At 37.9% G+C, this 22,229-nt stretch overlaps 1 protein-coding gene and 1 long non-coding RNA gene across 5 annotated transcripts in view; one reads left to right on the forward strand and one right to left on the reverse strand.

The window, feature by feature from the left end:
• Nucleotides 1-2,068: 2,068 nt before the first annotated feature.
• CSRNP3 (cysteine and serine rich nuclear protein 3) overlaps nt 2,069-22,229 on the reverse strand; it is a 204,749-nt gene continuing 184,588 nt past the window's right edge. For all 3 annotated transcript variants that reach the window (XM_005202483.5, XM_005202484.5, XM_005202485.5), the window contains 2 exons: nt 14,786-15,082; nt 2,069-12,564 (listed from right to left, as the gene is read on the reverse strand). In XM_005202483.5, the coding sequence (XP_005202540.2) occupies nt 11,512-12,564; nt 14,786-15,082 (1,350 nt within the window). In that variant the 3' untranslated portion in view covers nt 2,069-11,511. The remainder of the gene's footprint in view (nt 12,565-14,785; nt 15,083-22,229) is intronic.
• Nucleotides 12,376-22,122, forward strand: LOC132342961 (uncharacterized). 2 transcript variants are annotated; one of them, XR_009491555.1, is made up of 3 exons: nt 12,376-12,468; nt 14,963-15,146; nt 21,947-22,122. It is a non-coding gene; the product is annotated as an uncharacterized lncRNA (long non-coding RNA). The 2 variants fall into 2 exon arrangements; XR_009491556.1 differs by having other exon boundaries at nt 14,963-15,118.

Raw genomic sequence — 22,229 nt, forward strand, 5'->3', positions numbered from 1 at the left:
CTGGTCCTGACTCGGTCCCTCCTCAAGCCATCCCACATCTTGGAATCTGGATGTCCCCTACCTGTAAAATTTCTTCCTCCTGTTGAATCTGACACCATCTCCACCCTTTCAGACAGCCATCCTTCCTTCATCTGAACTCCTGCAAACGCACCACTCAAGATTTGTACTGAGCATATGTCAGTAAACATATTTTAAGCATCTACTATATTCTGGGTGTTAAGTTGGATGCCAAGGACATGGTGAGTAAAAAGACACGTTTTTGGTTCTCAGGGAGTCCTGTAGAGGGAGTAAATAGGTAATAAATTCAGTGAGACTTGAAGTGCTGTGCTGTTACTCAGTCATGTAGGCTGCCGACTCTTTGCAGCCCCAGGGACTGTAGCCTGCCAGGCTCTTCTGTCCATGGAATTTTCCAGGCAAAATACAGGAGTGGGTTTCCACTCCCTACTCCAGGGGATCTTTCCGACCCAGGGATGGAACCTGCATCTCCTGCGTCTCCTGCACTGGCAGGCAGATTCTTTACCACTAGCGCCCCCCGTAGCATCTGCATTTACCATGAAAGAGCAGGCCATCAAGGAGATTCAGAAAGGCAGCATGAAGTTTGAAGGGGCATTTGAGTTTTTGTTCAAAAAATAAGTACTCACTAGAATTGTGCTGTCAGGATGTAGTTGTGGGGTGTATATTCTGGGCAAAGGAGGAGGCAGAGAAAAAATAGTGTAGTAGAGTCAGACACACGGAGAAGGCAATGGCACCCTACTCCAGTACTCTTGCCTGGAAAATCCCATGGATGGAGGAGCCTGGTAGGCTGCAGTCCATGGGGTCGCAAAGAGTTGGACACGACTGAGAGACTTCACTTTCACTTTTCACTTTCATGCATTGGAGAAGGAAATGGCAACCCACTCCAGTGTTCTTGCCTGGAGAATCCCAGGGATGGGGGAGCCTGGTGGGCTGCCGTCTATGGGGTCACACAGAGTCGGACACAACTGAAGCGACTTAGCAGAGTCAGACACAATTGGGCAACTGAACAAAAACAGCAAAGGCAAAGTCTAAGCAGTCTGTCTGTGGGCAATGGAACAAACAGTCTGACAAGTAAAACAGCTAGAGAGATTTGCTGTACCCAGATCTTACATCACCTCGTGGGGACATTCCAAAAGTGAAAGTCGCTCAGTCATGTCCAACTCTGCGACCCCACGGACTATACAGTCCATGGAATTCTCCAGGTCAGAATACTGGAGTAGGTAGCTTTTTCCTTTCCCAGGGGATCTTCCCAACCAAGCGATCAAATCCAGGTCTCCTGCATTGCAGACAGATTTACCAGCTGAGCTATCAGGGAAACCCTGGGTACATTCCAAAGAGTTTGTGTTTTATCTTGTCAACAATGAGAAAGGAACTCCACAGATTTTTTAAGTAAGTGAGCAACATGATCAAATTTGTGTTCGGGGTGATCAATCACATATTATGATTTAACTTTCAAAAATATAGATCTAGTGTTCAAATGTAAGAAAAACAAGTTGTTTGAAGACAGTGACCTGTACATAATAGGAAATTAGGAAGGATCCATTTTCTTTTCTCTTCATTCTACTGCCAATGAAAAGAAGTTTGGTTACCTTGAGTCAGCATGATTAAACAGACAGGCATGTATGTGTACCTATGTGTACATATTCTAAATACCAAATCACACAGATTCTGCTTCCTGCAAAGCAAAACACAAATACTGCTAAACATGTGAATTGCAGGATACTACTTACAAAAGACTGCATTTGTCTTGGTAAAAGTATCCTCCCCAATTTCACTGGAATAGGAAGTTCCTTTCTGGCCCTCATATTTGTTTACATGTCATTACTTGATGAAAGGGTTGAATACAGCTGAGGAAGAAAAATGTTATTAAGCATCTCCACTTAGAGATCAATCACAGTAGAGTTAGCACATCTTTGAGTCATTTCACAGGAACTGGCTTCACACACAACTTTTCAGGAATGTATCTGTTATACCGAAGGAGGGAGGTATTCTTGTATGTGTGTGACCGCTTTGAAGGTAAGAACAAAAGATTTACACAAAATGCAACAGTAGATACAATTTAGAAACTGGTTTTACTCTGCTGCAAACAAATGGACAAGATATTTGTACAATATATAATAAAAAGTACAGCATAATACAAGTGCCACTAATAAAAGAAACTTAAGGATAAGACTTAAAAATGCTTATTTGTAATATATATATATATATATACACACTGCAATAAAAAGCCACAATAAATACACGAATTTCCATGTCATTCATAATAAATACTGAAAATATAAATACAGAAGACTACAGCTAATATGAATAAATTATTACAACATAAGGTCCAGGTTAAGTTCTGTTGACTATTACTGTAGCTTATTTCATATACCCTTTGGCATCTTTGATGTTATAACTTATACACAAGAGAAATCAATCTAGAAACTATGTGACATACAACATGATGTCTTAGTGTAAAGTGAAGGTATGTATGACTTGTAGTTTGATTTTCTTCCCGTCAACCTTTCTAAGTGATTATATTGAGCATAACAGTAATAAAGTATCTATTGAAATATTGTTGAAATTGAGTAAAGGTCATAATAAGAGTCAACAAAAAGATAAAACCAATCACAATATAGAAAATGTTATATGGTGAATTGATCCCACTGTGTTTAGATTACTTTTTTTTTTTTTGCCAGTGAAATCCAACAGATAAGAAACAAAAAAACCCCACAAATACTCTCAAAAGACTTCCCTTGTGTAAAGACTATTCCCAATGTCCGAATGGTTCAATGTAGACTGAAGGATAACACCCAAGTGCTTTGGATCATTTGATCTACCATTACATTCAGCTCACAAAGTTTCACCAGAATTTGCAAATGTACCAAATTTCTATGGCAGCTGGAAAGTGGACACACAGTTGATGTCTAAGACTATGATCAAGGTAAAGATACTGCAAAAGGTGACATTTGTCTATGCAACCAATTATACATACACATTTTAAATGGGGAGAATGCATTTTTGACTAATGTCAGATGACCTTTTCCTATCAAACTGTTATACCCTGTGACACTGAGGGAAACACATTGAAAGAACAAAGTGCCATTTTCTGCATTAACAGGCATTAACCAGTACATATGTATTAATAGTTCTATCTTAAGAGGCTATTACACCAGAAATGCAATAAACTAAAATGAAAGCAGATCAGCTTTACTAAGACACAATAAAGGCTGAGGTTCTTAGGAACAGAGTTGTAATCTACATTTTTTTTAAAAACTATTTCTGTACTGTAAATGTCTAGCATTTATTTTACATCAAACACTTTTGAAACATGTTTCACAAACTACGCCTCAGACTTATTTCCAAAGAGGTGTCTAGAATCAATTAAAACATGGGCCAAATGATTCAACATTCTTTACATAAGCAATATATAGGGTTTTTTTTTTTTTTTTTTAAAGCAAAAAAGGGTTATTTCCCCTAATGTTATTTATAGGGAGAAACCACATGGATGTGGCTGTCATTTCACAAGATCATCTGAGTTGGGGGAGTTAAGCAGCTGTACCTAGACTGGAAAAAATCCCGTACAGAGAGGAGAAATTGATTTCCAGGGTGCTCCTTATTTTCCTGCTAGTTCTAACTCCAAGCTGGAGGCAACTCTGAACAAACAGAAAAAGCTCTCTGCAGGCGGTGCTTGGATCAAGTGATGTAATCAGAAAAAAAATCACCACCCTCCTGGACTCCTCCTTCTGTTTTCAGGCCTTGTCAGGACAACACATTTTTAAATTATTGTGTGGAACCCTGAGAAGGCAAGCAGCCACTGTTTCCAGAACATGGGGACAAAGGCTGGGATCAAATGGTGGCTGAGTAATTTCTCTGGAGTCATTCTATCCCACACCAGACTCTCCATTGCCAGCCCATTCCCCAGAAAACGTGGGAAAAGTAGAGATTCTCCTTTGTCATTTTAGGGTATAGAAAGATGAATGCGAAAGTACCTATTTGGAAGCAAGAAGGGAGAAAATGCTCCCTTTTTGTAACTGTAACTTCTCAGAAAATTGAGCAGTTTAAAAGCGGAGTCACTTGATCCTAGTTCTGATATCTGTCACTGGGGATCTGAAACAGTCACTTTTCCTGATATAGCAGTGGCAAAACAAAAAAGAAGATAAAAACAAACCAAAAACTATAGCAATATTTGTCATGAGCAGGTCAAGTTACTGAACATTGTCCCAATATCCACATCTTTCTTTTTAAAACTCTGATTTCTTAGGAGTCTTAGGGAATCATCAAATGTAACAAACACCAAAGGTAAAGGAAACCCAACTTTCTGAGGCTCCCAGGACAATGGCCCAAATCACCACATCTGTTGCCAGGTGCCTAGTTCACAAAGACAGGCCAAGACATTTTCCTACTGTGAGAAAAGCCTAAGAGAACTGCATTGTGTTGCTAAGGAAACCATCTTCCCCAGAGATGTTAAGAATAGATGGGTATCTATCCTTTAGAGCATGCCTGAGTGACAGTCTTCCCTAGAGGTAGATGGATGAGTTAGATGACCTCTGGAGCCACAGGGCTATAAAATTTGAAGAATACAGAAGAATCTCAAACTTTCCATTATTCACACACAGCTGGCCATCTTAAGTATCTTTGAAAAGATGAAACTATGCTGAGATACCCGTTTGGCATGACTAGTGCCTAATGAATCAAGACAGACAGTAACCTGTGGCAGTGAACCTTATTTGGTTATGGTAAAGACGAAATGACTTTGCCAACTACTAAAATTTAACATCAATTATATTCAGAAATCATTTGGGTATCATTAAAACATTCAAGGATCAACACTAAATTAAAAATAAAACAACAGCTAACCTTGGGCAATTTATATTCTAGTTTTAGATATTTGGGTTTTTCCTCTTTAGAAGAATTCAGATAAGGATTTCATTTCATTTCTTCTTTCTCTTTCATGTTAAAGTATCTTTTCAAAATGGTATATAGATCTTTGGATTTTTTTTAAAGATAAGTGCTTTATTTATGGCTAAGGAGAAAAGCTTGGTGGCCAACATAAAAAGAAGGAACAAAACAAAATTGGATAAATTTTGCTACAAAGTTAGAAATTTCAATTTTATTTTGTATAGGTTCCCTACTTCGAGACAACAACAAACCATATTAGGAGTTCACACCCCTGACAAGGTCATTTCTGGTCCTACGCAACATGGCAGGAGATAAAGAGCTTAGGTGATAGAAGCTCCTAGACAATTTTTAAAGAGATATTTTCTAAGTCAATTTCCCTTCTAAAAATATTCATTAATAAATAACTTGCAATATCCTGCTACTCCAGATAAAAATATTGGGAGAAAGCCACAAGAGAAAGGAGAATATCTAACAAAGAAGTATTCCAAAATTACAACTGAAGTCATTCAAACAGGTCACATAAATTAATTTAGACAAAGGCTAGGCTAATTTCTATCATAAATTTGTCTTCTCCTAAACCCTTCTAATCAATATATATTAGCTTAAAAATATTTAAGCGGCCTCACACGGCACTAGAATGAGTCATTGAACTGAGCTGACTATCACCATGGTAATGAGTAATGCAAAGAAAGGAATGCCACCATTATGCTGAATACAAGCATTATCCAACATATCACCAGTATGCTGAATACAAGCATTATCCAACATAAATTCTACATTCTTGAAACTTCAGTTCTGCCAGAAGCTTCTATGAGATGAAATAAAATGACACACTAGAGTTGGCTTTTCTTGAATTATAAGCAAGTACAGAGTATCAAGTGGAAACAATTACCCTGTATAGTGATATATTTATCACAAGTGAAAGAAAGTAGTCAACAACCTGACTTAAATCTTTGAAATTCATTTTCCATGAATGTACTAAGTATCTGAATTTACTAAAATCACAGGCTATATGTTAGATTACAAAAACTGTATATAAAAATGAACTGGCTTAGGTTTTGAATCTGGTTGTAAAGACCTTCCTGCTTCCCATCATTCTGTCTGAATCACCACTGCCAGGATACAGAAATCAAGGCATTATTACACTTACTATCCAGACAGCGCAAAGTTAGACTAACCCCAGGGCTGCTTATCAAGTAAAACCCAGGTCACGTCAAGCTTTTCAATTTGAATTTCTGATAAGAAAGAAAAAACCCAAAATACTTGCATTGTTATAAAGGGAGGAATCTCCTGCTCCCTTTTGTAGGAGAGGGGTTGAAATAAAACCAGAAACAACTGTTTTAAATAATCACATTCAATATAAGATTTGGCAGGTGAAATATTAAAGAGCTCTTTCATTTCCATATTCATAACTTTTGACAAGAATCTATCAGTCTTTTTAATATAAAATGTGTTTACATCTTTAAAATAGTTTTTTTTTTATCATGCTGTAGCTCTGTATTTTTTTTTAAAAGCATCAAATTATTTTTAGATAGGAAGATGTAATTGATGGGAATAGTAGGTCACAGATGTGAACACCAACTGGGCTGTGAGGGTCCACATTGTAACTTCTAGGTTTTGGGTTGCCATTTATGAATCCAGTTTTTCTAGTAAAATAAAATTATAGTTTCTCAGCTCAGCTCAAACTTTGATTCTTAGGAGATACCATAACTTTTTAAGCTTATAGTCCATTCTCACCCCACCCAAAATTTCTATAATTCTAGTGAGTTTTCAAATTGCTGATATTCAGTTAAATTAAGTCAATTACATTCTTTAGTGCTACAGAAAACATCTGATGAGCTGTGCTACTTGCGCAGAGCTGTGGCAATCGGCTTAGGCATTTAAGTTACTCCAGCACAAGTTAGCAGATTTCAGAATGAATAATGTAATCAGTAGTTGCAAATTCAAGAGTGATTAAGGCTTTAGTTTTTGGTGTTGGTTATGGTAAGAATTCATAGCTTAGTTTTGAATTATAGTTGTCTTGCCTTTGAAAGCATGAAGCTAGTTCCCATTTAAGGTTGGTATTTTCTACATCGACTACAATAATAAACTCTGAACTATCTTGAGACAACAAGGAGCAGATGCCATTTGAAAGAAAGATTAAGTCTGTATTTGGAGAAATGGAAGTCTCGTGGCACCTTTTACAAGGTAGTGTCTTAACTTTGGAGGATGTCGATTTTCTACCTGCTAATTCAATGGTTTGTAATCCCTGGCTAGAAGTAAGGATGCCGAGTGACCTGTTTTCTACAAGCTGCAAGGCAATGCTGTTGGAACCAGGAACTCAAGCTTAGCTATTTTATAGGCTCTTTGTAAACAGAAATGAGTGATGGTGCTCTACATTGTGGCTTCAAAGGTTTCCTGAAAGGTTTCCTGGGTTATGTGTGAGTCAACCTGCCTTTGAAACTGTCTGGTAGGAGTGCTGGTATAACTTTAGTATAACTTACCTAGGTCTAACACCAAAGAAGCAATTATGTGAAAATCTCTTTTTCATTGGGTTAAGTTCTTCTAGTTGTGGCCAGATTTAATTCATAACTTTCAGATAGAGAGGGAAGTACGAGGATCCAGTGAGTTCTACTAATTTAGGCAAAGAAGTATCTTTTTTAGTTGCAGTTTTCATGTAATCAGACAAGAATTGATGTCATCTTTTCTAACATCACTTTATAAAGTCATAACTTAAAAGGACTGTAATGAGGTTTGATTATTTCATTCCACTTTTCATCATTATCATAATCCCTTAGAATTTGTAGTGTTTCCCCCTCTTTTTAACCACCTAGGACAGTTCCTCTAACATAGTAGATGTTCAATAAATATTTGTTAAAAGAAAGAATTGATAAACACATTGTAAATATGTTAAAACCAAAGGATTTTGACTTGTACAACAATCTCAGAAGTTTAACCAAAGAATCAGTGATATATCAGTTAATAAGAAATAAATCTTTCATTTCCTTGCTTAATGACAACCAAACCAGAATTCTGCCTAGAAATCATCTGTCAGAGGATACAATTTTAAAGAACATAATCATTTATAATCTCCTTTTTCCTTTGTTAATGTGTGACCAGTGTTTCTGTAATTTATTGTTTTTATTGGGGGAGGTATCGCTGGGCTATATATGATTATGAAGATTTTAATAATAAAATTAATTAGTAAATATTAGCTTCAAATTTTATATGTGATTGGCACTCTGGGAAAAATGCTGTTTCACCACAAAGAAAACACTGGCTTTCAGAAAGTAACCATATTCTTCAATTAACCAAAAGACAGAAGACAAATGGATTTTACTGATGTCTTAAATAATCAATGATCAAGAGAAGGGAAAAAAGTAAATCTCTTTGATTGATTTCTTTCTCCCAGAGGAAGCCTAGAATGACAAAGGAAATGCAAGCTACTCCAGCCACTTGACTTGCAAATCAATTTGGCCTGGATTATAACTGGGAATTAAACCCTAATAAAAGGTAGAGGGCTGGTGCTAAAACAACAGTGACTAAAGCACGAAGCTTTGCCATTGACAGTGAATGACTAAAAAGCCGTGTGTCAAAACAAGACTATAATTTGGCTAGCTAGACTACGGGGGTAATACAACAGCTGCAGGTCAGGTTACTGTGTCTCCGTGTAAAGATCTGAAGAATCCACTGGCTGCGTCCAGCTCTTGGTCCCCATTTAAAAATGCTTAGAAAAACTGTAGCCCTTCCTGGCATGTGGGCATTTTTTTGTTGAATAGATGATCTATTAATGGAAAGAAAAAAAAAGTCAAATGGCACACTGTGCTCTCTCAGCTTTTCTGGGAAAAAGTAACAATGAAATGATTCTACCATTAGTATCATTTACAACTTGAACCAGTATATTTAAACTATAGCTTTAAAAATCATCTTCATTTCCAGACCACATTTGTAGATCATAAAACCCAACCAAATGCTAGGGTAGGGAAAATTCAGTACTCCTTATTGGCCTAAAATCTGTCATTCTCTGATGTGTGGTATTACACCTACTGTGTGTGTTGAGGGAGGCATGTGCGCGAGTGTTTTCATAGGTAATCTGTGTATGTAGGCAATATTTAGGGGTTAGGTTATAAATATATATGAATGTTTGGCTGGAAGGTTAATCCTGTGTAGCAGTGACTTTTGACCCCAATTAGACAGATAGGGGAAAAGCTCTGTTTTTTGTTTGTTTTCCTGTTTCTAGATTAAGCATCTTTTTGGAAATGAAGCTACTAAACAGAGTCCCCGTCCAACATAAACAAGTAGGTGTCAACCTTCTTGTGAAAATAAAGCTGAACTGAATTAAATATCCATCCTTTCAGAATCTAGACTGGCATTCTACCCTTCAATTCTGCACAGAGACACCTCTGCCCCACTCTGCCGCACTGTGTTCCAAGCATACGCTGAGTGCTTCACATGTAAGTAACTATTTCAAAGGCTTGCAATGGTCTAATCAATATGGCACACAGGATTTTTCATGTGCTCAAATGAAGGAACAATAGTGTCTTGTCATTTTCTCTTTGGGCCTGTGCTCTTTAGATTGTATTGATAGGGGGAAAAATTTGGAGATCAAGCACTAAAAACTGTAATTTTACAGACAACATGAGATATGCTATCAAGATTTGAGCAAAACCCCAATCTGAATAGCCCAAAGGGCCTGTCATTCAAAAGGAGCATCCCTGCCCCCATTACTTCTACCTCCATAAAGACCAGCCCAAAGCTGCTTTAATATGAATACTAATGGTTCTAAGGTTGGGTTGGCTCATTGTGGGGGTAGAGTAGGGGCTGTAACCAACTGCACAGTGGAAGAGCTGCCAAGTAAACATGTTTTCCCCAAGTCAAGTCTTAGTAGAAACTCTTCCATTGGAGGACTTTCTCTAGACCAAACATTTTTAAATTCAGTGAAATAAAATAGTATTTTCTAAGGACTTGAGATCTACAATGTATTTATATCCATATTTCTAAACACCCAAGTCTAAGAGACAAAAAATAAGTAGTGATGCAGTCACTGAATAGCAAGGCATGTCCACATTTCAAAGAGGCATAAAATGTGAAATGACATAACAATAGAAGGTCAAAAATATGAAACAGATTTAGCATAGTCATATTGCATTGGAACTAAAAAGTTAGAACACACTATTTAGTTACCTAAACTAATTTACAGGAAAACAGGATCTTAGAAGTCCTCCGACGAACCAAGTGCAGATAATCTAAAGGTGGGGAGTGCATGTTTTATTTCTATCTGTCCCCTTTTATAAGAGAACATGAGGTAATTAGAAAGTATTCAATGCATTCTGGACTGTTCTGCTAATTGTCCCAGGCAAGAGAAATCAAAATGCTTCAGAAAAGTAAGGCCTAGTTGAGTATTTGGGTAGAGGCCCCCACTTCAGTCAGCTAGTCACTAAGTGTAAATTTCATTAAACACTCATTTTTGTAGAGACGGATTGATCACGCTGTAGAAAAAGGCTGGTTGCTGAGGCTGTGTCTCTTCCGTGTTTTCTCAGCCTCCTCTGCTTTGACCGAGTTAGGTCTTGAGAGTGGTGAAGGAAAACAGGTCATTTTTCCTTCATAAAGTATCATTGGATTGATTCCTCTATTTAATTCTATGAACCTTATAATAGTTACAGATTTTAAAAATGTTTTTTGTTTTTAATTTTTCATCTCAAAGAGTTCTTAGTCCCCACCCCTCACAAGGTACCATGAAGGGGCACTAAAGTGCATTTTGATGCAGGGGAGTAGAGTTTGAAGGTGCTGTCCAAGCTAAGAACCAAGATGATGCTGTGTTTAAAAAAGAAAGGCAATAATACCTTCTACCTCCATCTCTGGAGTCAGCTGAGGGAGGGCAATGAACTAGGCCCTCACCAGAGGATTGTCCTAACTCTTGACTTTAGAGAAAACTGTGTAAGGACCTGCACATACAGACTCATTTGTTTGTCCAAAATAGCAAAAATAGGCCTATTTCACCCTTAAGAAAGTATTTGCAAATCTGATCAGACATGATCATAAAAACGTGAATGGATTCCAGAGGCAATCCATGTGGGCATGCTCGGTGGTACTAACTATGCATCTTCAGCTGAAAAGAACATGCTGCAGTTCGTTTTCATCAGAACATGACTTCTAGCTACCATAAATAAAATACACGTGGGGCAATTAAATCTTTTTCTTACAATAATAACTTTTACATTAAAAAGTCACCGTCATCTTCAGATATATTGAAAATTAGGACTCTAAATCTCATTTCCCAGTCTCAGTTAACAATCTTGCACAGGCCCGATAATCCAAAACTTGGAGCTCTGATCTACACAGCTTGGCAGGTTTCACACAGTTTGACAGGTAGGCAACTGTGAGATATGCTTTTTTTTAAAATTAGCATTTTCTATCAAAACAGTCTGAAATCATTTAAAATCCTCATAGAGATTGCGTTTGTGCAATGGCACAGTCGCATAGCTAGAAAGGAGAAAACAAAATACAGTCTGGAAGCTTCACCACGGGCCAAGTTTTCTTGGTCCTCAGTTGAAACCACAACGAGCCCAGGAAATCCAATTAAATACAGTGCTTTAAATAGGAGAAGAGTTGGTCCTAGAATAACTTAAACTACTAAACAGGGACAGTCTCGACCACAGGCGATTTGATGCACTCTTCGTGCAATCTACTCTTTTCTGCAAGGCTCAAAGGATCTTCAGCAGGATGCTCTGAAATGTGACTGTCACCATTCATCGCAGAGACAAACCCTTCCTGGGAGGGGCCTTTCAAGTATGAGTGAAATTCCACTTGAGGATGACTGGACCTGTGTTCGGGATATAAGCTATTGCAGGGCACGCCGCCGTCATTTTCCGAAGAGGAGCAGCAAACGATGACGGAGGGGTTGGCCGCTGGATAGTGGGAGGCGCCGTACGCCTCCTCGGTTTGCCGGGCGTAGTCCACGAACTGCTCCGGGGTCATGGTGTAAGGCACCAGCGAGAGGGTACCGCTCTTGACAGTCTCTCTTTCCGGATAGTTCTCAGACATCTGGCTGGGAGTTCCTGGAATGTGGCTATCTATTTGGTAATAGAGGGTCGAAGAGTTGGCATAAAAAGGAGCGTTCTTCGCGTGGCTCTCGTGGACGGCGGTGCCATCGGAATAACAAAGGACGGAAGGAAGAGGAACCACCTCGGCCTGGGGACCCAGACCTTCCACGAAACTGTCTCCTTTCTCGTCGTCGTCCTCTTCCTCCTCCTCCTCCTCCTCTTCCTCCTCCTCTTCCTCGGACTCGCTGGGGGCCAGGCTCTGCGTGCTGGAGTCCGTGACTCCGCTGCAGAAACTGCTGCCATCCTCTTCCTCCTCCTCCTCTTCCTCCCCCTGGCAGTCTAACTCCTCGGCCGACTGCAGGTGCAGCACGGCAGCCTGCGGTTCCGTTTCAATCTCGAAATTGTCTGCGAGAGCATATTCGACGGAGTGAGCCACCGGGCCCATGGAACTACCGTGCGCACTTATCTCCCCGTGGCAGCCGTTCAGCGCGGGGATTTGCTGCTCTCGGTTTTTCTCCAGTTCGAGTTTCATTATTGTGTGCAAAAAGTGAGTCCGGACACGGATAGGATTAAATTCAATTCTACCTGCTGTGTTACTACATCCTTCTTTAGTGCAGCCACAGGGGAAAGACATTCGATCCACCTTGGGAGGAAGAACACAGATTAGGCCCCCTGGAACTCTTAACAAATCAAATCAAAATCCGGTACCTCACGGCAAACCTTTGGAATCTGGGATGACAAACCCACTTAGGCCAGAATAAATGACAATCAAACAGCAAACAGAAACAAAAGGGGAAGTGAAGGCTTAGGACAGAAGAGTTAAAACTGATTTTAAACCTATGCTCCATATAAAAATGAGTTGATGGTATGGTTTTAATCCGTTTATCCCTCCTGCGCTTTCTTTACTTCTGTTTCCATCCTCCCTTACCCCTTCTCTCCTGCCCATTAATTTCGGCCCCATTTTTTCCCCCCAGTGCTTCTGTCTTTTTCCTGAGCTCTTTTTTCAGCAGCAAGCCAGCTCACACGCCCAATTTTAAACAAATTTACTGCCCTCATACCCATCTGCTATTTTTAGTCTAAATAACATGACATTCCTCACACTAGCCATGAGTTTTTTCTTTTCTTATTATAAAATGAACTTCTCTGCCTGAGACACCATTTAGTCTCACGGAGCCTGATAATTCACTCGCATTGGTTCACTGTCTTTTTCTTTTGGGTCCTTGGTACTTGATGCACTGTGGGGGCTGCGAAAGGTACGCACATTCATGACTGTGACTGGTGGACTCTGGTTTAATTGCTGGCTCCCCCTCCCCTGCTCTCCCTTAGACTACAGGCTTCTCTAGAGAAGCTGCTTATTTAATCAATACCCCCGAACAATAATTGGAGTGATCGAGTGATTGGGTTCAGCAAAGGGTGTAAGCCCGAGGTCCTTACTCAGGTGATGAGTGGAATTCTGGGCATCCCAAGGAACGCCTAAGATACGCTTACTGTCTTAGACCCCATCTGTATGCAGACCAGAGTACAGGCAACCAGGAAGAACTTGCCTTTCTTGCTACCTTATGCAAGCTCAGGAATTTCCCATGTTACAGAGAAGAAAGCAGATTCGATCCCAGTCATCCTGGCCCCAACAAAAAGCAGTAGCAGATGTCAGAGCCAGAATCTAGAGCCACTTTGGAAGCAGTGATTTCCTTTTCTGTGAATCCACCTCAAGCAACTGCTCAACTGATGAGAACTGCCTTCTCCTTTTGTCTGCCTGAGGGCTTTAACTGAAAAAGTTGAATTTCTGCATAAAATACCACCCCCTATTTAATCACATAGCACCAATGCTGCAGATGGACAGGAACCTGAGAATCATCTAGTTCAGGGGTTGGTAAGCTTTTTTTTTGTACAAGGCCAGAGAATAATTTTAAGCTTTGTGAGTCATATAGTCTCTCCAGCAACTACTCAATTCTGCTGTAGAAATATGAAAGCAGTTATAGGAAATATGTAAACAAAAAAAGAAGAACATGGCTGTGTCTCCATAAGATTTTATTTACAAAAATCAGGTGGCAGGCCAGATTTGACCTGTGAATAATCATTCCCCAACCCCTGATCTAGTCTAGCCCATTCAGGTCAGAGGTGCAAAAACTGAACCCAGTAAGCTTACCTGACTTGCCAGTTTCACATAGTGGCAGAAAACAGAGCCAGAACTCAGTTTTCTGAAGTTCCAGTCTAATCATTATTCCACTAGTCTGCACCACTTTTAACCAATCATCATATTATAGCCCATGGATGGATTAGAGAATGCAAACTCAAATGGTGGGGATGACATGATCTCCTTGGCTGCTTGTTAGAAGCCAAAGTGAGCTCGTATAATAAATGAATCCAAGGGGAAACAATTTCAACTGATAATTGCAGTTTGGATTGCCTTTCACACATATATGTCATATATTGTGTATATATATATATATTAATGTGTATACATACACATTAATATATATATACACATACACATTTATATATTATGTATACTATGTATGTAATACATATAAATATTATATATACAAATAATATTATATAATATATAAATAGATATATGTGTGTATAGGTAATACACATACATAATATATAAAATATTATGTACACATATATTTACATAGATATGTACATATGCATGTTTATATAATATATATTATGTATAAGTATATATATTACATATACTCATGTCATTGAATTAGTATTTCTCTCTTCTTGAATCATGTGTCTTGCCTTGCTTCAGAGTTTTTTCCACGTGTGGGAAACTTCATTATATGTAACACAACTGCCTCTTTAGTGGGTAGTGTATAATGTCTTGCCTTTGGGTTCCCTGAAATCCCAATCCTTACCTGACACTTAATGCCTGCCAGGCTGCAGGTACATGTTTCTGGATCACAGAACACCCGGCAGTCACAACCACAGTCCTCTCGAGACAGGCGGATGGCCCTCAGCTCATGCTTTTCCTCCACATCAATCTTTTTAACTCCAGAGGCCCGCAGCAGTGCTCTTCGTTTTTTTGTTGGCAGGGGTTGAAGAAAGAAGTACTCATCCACCTCGGTATTGTCTAAATCAATATCATCATCAGAAATGTCATCCACTGTAAGAGTGCTCGCTTCTTCAGATTCCACGGTGCCATTCTTTGTCATCTAGAAATACAAAGCAGCAAATAAGAGACTTAGCAGGTTTGAAAATTCCCCACTTTTGTACTTGGTAAGAATGAAGTTATTATATAACACTATGTCCCTATAATCCATAAGTGTTTGTGGATAAGTGTGGGAGATTAAGAGGTCTACACTTCCACTTACAAATGATTCATATGGGATGAAAAAAAAACAAAACAAAACTGTGAGTCAAATCATTTCCTCTTACTTTTCTCTTTAGAGAAGTTACAGGAAGGTACATGAACATATCAAAATGATAGGCTTTTATATGGACACAAGACCTGTTAATTGGAACTCTTAACCTCCTAATCTAGGAGCTACAGTTGTTGGAGCTTTCAGCCAGCATGATGTGAAACAGGCCAAAGGTTACAGATGCCCATCAGTGAAAGCTATCTTTAGACTCAGTTCGTGATGGACACATTTGATGTTGGGATAAATGTGTCCTTGTTCAGAGGTGATAGCATCTTAGTGGAAGCTGCTGCCACCTAAATCAGCAAAACATGTCCTTGAAACAACAACTCTGCCTTTTGGGCTCCAGAGAAGCCATGTACTAGGAAATAAAGTTTTGCTGCCCTGTGCTGTTGGGATTACAAACATGGTTTCTGTACAGAATGTTCCATGAACAAGGCCTTGATACGAAGCAGTCAGTCAGGTCAGTGTGCTCTCAGTAAGACAAGAGCAGATGGCAGTGAGGCAGGCTCTTGCACACAGGTACCCAAACAAACTCCGCCCCCAAAGGAGTTCATAGGAGACAACCCACAGCAGTACCTTCCGCAATACAGCCCCTGGGCGGCTGGGTCTCATACTGTAACTGTTCTCTTCCGTGTATATTTCTTTCCTAAATTAATTTCATTCATCAGGAAACCCAGTCAGTATTTCACTTCTTACTGCTATATCACCACAGAACATGTTTTCTTCATAAAAAAGCATTTAGAAAGAGACACTTTCTCTGAATATGAGCAAAACATATATTCTGAGAAGCAGCACAGGAATAAATGCAGAAACTCAGTAAGGGACTATTCAAAGAAGTTCTAAATAGAACTTTTTTGATTCTTTAGCTTTTCAATGTATTACTTTATGGATTTCATTAACTGTAATCATTACTATGCCTTTTGATCTTAACAACAATTCAGTTATTACACAGTAAAAATACCCTGGTGACACCAGACATCATTTTGTCATCTTCATAGGAAAAAGTCTGACACTTAGAGAAGAATATTTATTACTGACCAAAAATCCCAAACTTGACAACTCTGAATGTATTGAAAAACAAATAAAAGGTTGATCTTTGCCCTCAGGTGGAGGAAACTACACAGTAGCAAGTATGTGTGTGTCTGTGTGTGTGTTGCAGAGTCCCTGAAATACATTCTCAAAAGCTGTTGATTTATTATATATATATTTATATATATTTATTTATTTTACTTCAGAGCTTAAATCTATGTTCTAACAAAGTTAGGCATTTCCTTTTATTGGGTTTTGTTTCTTGCTGTGATCTGTAATTTATTACCTTCCTTGAAATTTCTTTATAAATGCATTGGTTAAGCTGTTTTCACTTTTCTTTGATGTCCACTAATAGGATATTACTTTGTTTGGCTGCTATTAGCACTTTTGTTAATTCTTATTTGCCCACAGAAGCATCTTTCTATCTGTAAAGATTTGATTTTTGAAGGAATTCAAGTGTATAACTGCCTAACATATACTCAGTCCTCTGAGATAGGTAAATCTGCATTAACCAACAGGAGGGTTACCTTTCCTATTTTGTCATCTCTGTGGCATTTAAATTATGTTTTCATTAATTCTTGGCTTGTCTATGTGAACTTCATCGAAATTCTGACTCCGTAGCACATGCAGGGCACCCAGGATTCATTTCAGTACCTTCTTCCTACTTAATCTCCATGTTCTATAATATTTTTGCTCCCTTGTGAAGCTGGTAATATAACAAAAACAACAAAGAACTTCATTTCATATTAATAGAGCTTGATTTTTTAAAAAATAATGGTGGCTGTCATATAACACATGGAATCTAAAAATCAATAAAAATAAGTAAACATTTTAAAGACATGAAAATTTTTAGGACAACATGAATAACCCAACTGGCATCTAAGAATGAAAAAGAAACAACTGTATCTCAAATAAACTACAGATGATTCTTAATCCAATACCACATGATCCACTGATTCCATTCCTGAGCATTTCATTCCTGAGCATTTATCTGGAGAAAACTATAATTTGAAAACATACATGCATTCTTGTATACACTGCGTGATGCTGGTGTTCATTCACAGCAGCACTGTTTACAGTAGCAAAGACATGGAAGCAGCCTGAACGTCCATTGACAGAAAACGGATAAAGAAGATATGGTGTGTGTATATATACGTATGTATATATGTCTGTGTGATGAAATATTAAAACAAATGAAATGATCCCATTTGCAGCAACGTGAGTGGACCTAGAGATTATCATAACAAGGGAAGTAAGTCAGGCAGACAAAGATAAATATCTTATGGTATTGCTTACATGTGGAATCTAAAAAAAATGATAAAATGAACTTATCTACAAAACAGAAATAGACTCACAGACAGAAAAGAAATTTATGATTACCAAAGGGAAAGGAGAAAAGAAGGATAAGTTAGGAGTTTGGGAATAAAATATACACACTACTATACATTGTATAAAATAGATAACCAACAAGGTCGGTTGTTGGTTCCCTGTATAGCACAGGGAACTCAATATCTTGTAATAACCTATAATGGAAAAGATTCTGAGAAAGATATATATATATATATATATATACAAACACACACACACACACAAAACTGAATCACTTTGCTGTGTACCTGTCACTTAAATTACAATAAGTAGTTTCATTTTAAAATAAAAATTCAATTAAGAATCTAAAAATCCTTGATACAGAGTGCAAATTATTTTTACTCTTGTTCAAGAACATACAAGGGCTCTAATCAAGATTTTCAAAATCTCATATTATCACTGAAGTGGTCTGGCAAGGTTTTCTCCTCACCTATCCAATATCATCTCTGCCATTTCTAGTGAAGACTGGAACTATTCCAGTTCATCCTAGTTAACTGGCTTGTCTCCCCTCCTCACAGTATCTGGTTTGGTGTGTAACCACTGACAGGTACTATTTTCTCCGCTGTCCCCTCGGAAGTCTTTCTCCAACTCTCTCCTCCAGGATATGCCCAATTGCACCTTTAAAACTCAGGCCAAACCTACTGAGCTTAAATGCTCTTTTAAATTAGAGTATTGCATACATTATTTTCAAATGCATTTTCTACATTAGAGCAATGGAGAAATAAGTCAATGAGCATTTTATTTCTGTTCACTAACTCATGTTCATTTCACTTTCAAGATCTGGTACAACAAACTCTGGGGAGTCTTCCAAGATTTCCTCATCTGTTTCTGCTGACTCCTTTACCCCATGACCCATCTTCACAGGAATATTTATTCTGTAAAATTTTTTTCTCTTTGACATGAATGATACCTTTAAATGTCCTTTTCCTATCTTAAAACAGAATCCTTGAGTTTTCAGACATTAGTTCATCAAATGCAGCCTCCTTATTCTATGCATTCCTGAAGCTCAGATTATTAACAATTACATCTTCTCTAAGACATGCTTATAGAATCTAATCCCCTAACTTCTATTTTAGTATGCTTTTCCCTGTATAAAACAGATGGATTCCAAGTTTCCAGTGGTACCTAATGCAGTATGGGGACTATTAATATAATGTGGAATTAAACCACAATGTGTCTAAAAAGTTCCTTTGTTTATAAAATAAATGCATACAGAGTAACGAGCACATTCAAAAAAATGCTCTCTTTTGAAGTTGATTCCTTAAAAGACAATCTGTATCTTGGACCATTTCTGGCTCAGTGCTGTTTTCCCAAAGAATGCTGCCTTTTCAAGAGCTCAAAGAAGGCTTGCCAAAAAAATGTGATTTAAGGAGACCATCAAATGATACTGACCTTCAAACCTGTTTGTGTGTGTGTGTGTGCGTGTGTGTATGACAGAGAATGAGAGAGAGAGAGATTGGAGGTGGGGGTGAAAGAGAGGTGAGAGAATCAGATATGAGATAATAATAGCAATATGAATAACAATAGTTTTGAATCTGCATGTCACTGCTTCAAGCACTTTACCTGCATAAGCTCACTGAGCATCACAAAATATCTCATAAAGTAGGTATTAGCATTAGATTGTTTAACTGATGGGGAAACTGAGGCACAGGAATGCTAAATAACCTGTCCAAAATCATAGGCAGTGAGGTATGTACTATGTCAGAATCCTAAATATTTAACTCTGCAGCTTGTGTTCTTAACTGCTTTGGTAATTACTTAGATACACTCTTTTTATATATATATATATATTTTTTTTTTTTTTACAGAATAGTATAAATGTTTATTTTCTGTATGATTTACTTTGCTGTTCCTGTTTTTACAATATAGAAAAGTGTATTCTTTGAATAGCTCTAGTAAATATAAATTTTATCTTTCTACTTTGGGATGTAAATAGAGCTAAAAAATTATATACCCAACCCTCCCCAAATAGTCTTTTAAAATTGTTGAACTAATGTGGATATTAATCTTGTTCAGCAATTTGATGCAAATGCCTAAATACAAAAAGTTGTTTAGTAAGTACTACACAGGAAGGAAAAGGCTTAATACTTTAGATAGCTTCTTGAAAATCAGAAAAACTAGTAGCATTTGATTGCACCTTCAAATTTTTACAAGCAAAACATTCTCAAGCAATGCCATCATACATAATCTACAACTGTAATCCAAATTTCACAACCATATTATGCACACTGTATATAAATACACATCACAAAGGTGCAATTAGAATTAAACACAGAATATGTACAAAATGAACACAGTTTAGGTGTGGACCAAAAAGGTATTGTTATCTTTTGAAAAAATAACTTGATTAGATATTACTTTATCCTCTTACACTAATTTACATTTATACAAATTTTAATTAAACATACTAGAGTGAGGTGCTAAGGATGTCGGCACTATCTACATTTAAAGTTACTGCACTATGACTTTATAAATCCAGATTTCAAAAGGAAGATACTTAATAACGGAATCTTCTTTTGGATTACTTAATTTCTATTGCCTATATCTTGCATGTTCATATGAACATATATACACACTTAATACATACAACTATAGATTCCTTGTAGGAAATGTAATAATCATATACTACTAATTACTGAGCATTAAGGTACCTAATAAAATGTCTGAATTCCAACATGGTTTTTTCTCATCATAAAATCCAGAGTCCTATTATAATGGGCTGTTAAATTCATAAAGCTTTTGAATTCTGAATTATTGAAAATGATTTATGTTATTTTAGTAATTATATGAAAACACTCATACTGTAGGCTTACCAAATCACTGGCTAAAAATAACGCCATATTAAGCTTCCCTTATAAAAAGAAACCCCACTATAATTCTTTTTATATATTTAATATATATCCAGTAATCTTTTGTGCTTATTTTGCATTAGGCTCTAGGTGTGTTGGTGCACAAGATATGGGTCTTGAAATCAATGGATTAAAGAGAAGAGGAATCTAGTAATTTTTGAAGGTGGGAGGAGAAGGGGACAACACAGGATGAGATGGTTGGATGGCATCACCGACTCAATGGACATGAGTTTGAGTAAACTCCAAGAGTTGGTGATGGACAGGGAGGCCTGGCGTGCTGCAGTCCATGGGGTCACAAAGAGTCAGACACAACTGAGAGACTGAACTGAACTGAACCGATAACGATTTCCTAACTGAACTTGGACACAGGGCGTTGAGACTATGTAGAAGGGGCAACTGGTGGCTCAGATAGTAAAGAATCCACCTGCAATACAGGAGACTGGGGTTTGATCTCTGGGTTAGGAAGATTCCCTGGAGAAGGAAATGGCAACCCTCTTCAGTATTCTTGCCTGGGAAATCCCATGGACAGAGGATCCTTGTGGGCTACAGTCCCTGAGGTCACAAGAGTGATACAACTTAGTGACGAAACCAGCAGAAGCTGCATCTGGTGGTGGGGCCAGTGGTGGAGTGAGGAGGGTAGACGTCACATCTAAGCTTGAATCTGAAGACGGAGTAGCAGTTAGCTGAACAGGTGGAGGCAGAATGTCCCTGCTGAGCAACAATAGCTTTACAGGCCTGAGATGGGACAGAGCTTTCACTGGCCTACAAAATATCCAGACTGGATGAACTTGTGTGGCATCCCTTCCTGTCTTGGCCCATAAGCAAAAAACAAAAAGTAACTAAAGAGAACGTTTTCAGAAAGTAGCATCTCCCTTCCTCTGCCTTCGCCATCTTCAGGTGATAAGTAATGTCTTAACTCATAATTTGATTTAATGATCCTTATATTTATCTCATTTATGTGAATGTGTGCTTATCCTGTATTGGAAATATCTTGAGGAATGCTGTGTGTTTGTGTGTGTGTGTATTTGCTTTGTTCTAATGATGCTACTTAAGATAGGGCTTAGTTCTTGAGCCACTGTGTAAACTTGTCCAGACTCACTCTACAATTTAAAGGATTATAGCTTTTCTTAAACAGAATTGAAACTCCTTACTTTTGCAAATCTATCTGATATGTACTGATAAGTATGAATAAACTGTTTCCAAAGCCCAATAGAGTAAAAGTTTTGCCCATCTAAATATGTTTGAGGGATGGGACATGTTACACATTACTTCCAGAATCAGCAGAGTGATTCTTAGACTATCCTGAATCAAGGACCAGATGGGATGGGGGAGTGAGTGGGGTGGTGGATTGGTTGAGTGGGAGATTGTCAACTCAGTAGTCAATCTTTTTTTTTTTTTCTGTACCATGTAGTGAATATATTCCACTGTAAATTCCAACAAGATGAACTTTTTGATGAATCGAAGGCTTGAAGAAACTAACTTAATGTAAAATAATTATAGCGAGGGAAACTACTGAAAACGTGGATCGACCATAATGCTAAAAACAAAGCAAAATCCCACAAAAATAAAAACACTTCCTTTCAGTGGTTTAATGTGTTCTTAATAATAAAAACTCCTGGTTATTACAAAGTCATTAACACATGTATCAATGATAGTGGCAATAGAAATGTGAAAAAATGATTCAGTTCCACATA

Source organism: Bos taurus, chromosome 2, assembly GCF_002263795.3.
Source record: "Bos taurus isolate L1 Dominette 01449 registration number 42190680 breed Hereford chromosome 2, ARS-UCD2.0, whole genome shotgun sequence".
Classification (NCBI taxonomy): Eukaryota; Metazoa; Chordata; class Mammalia; order Artiodactyla; family Bovidae; genus Bos; species Bos taurus.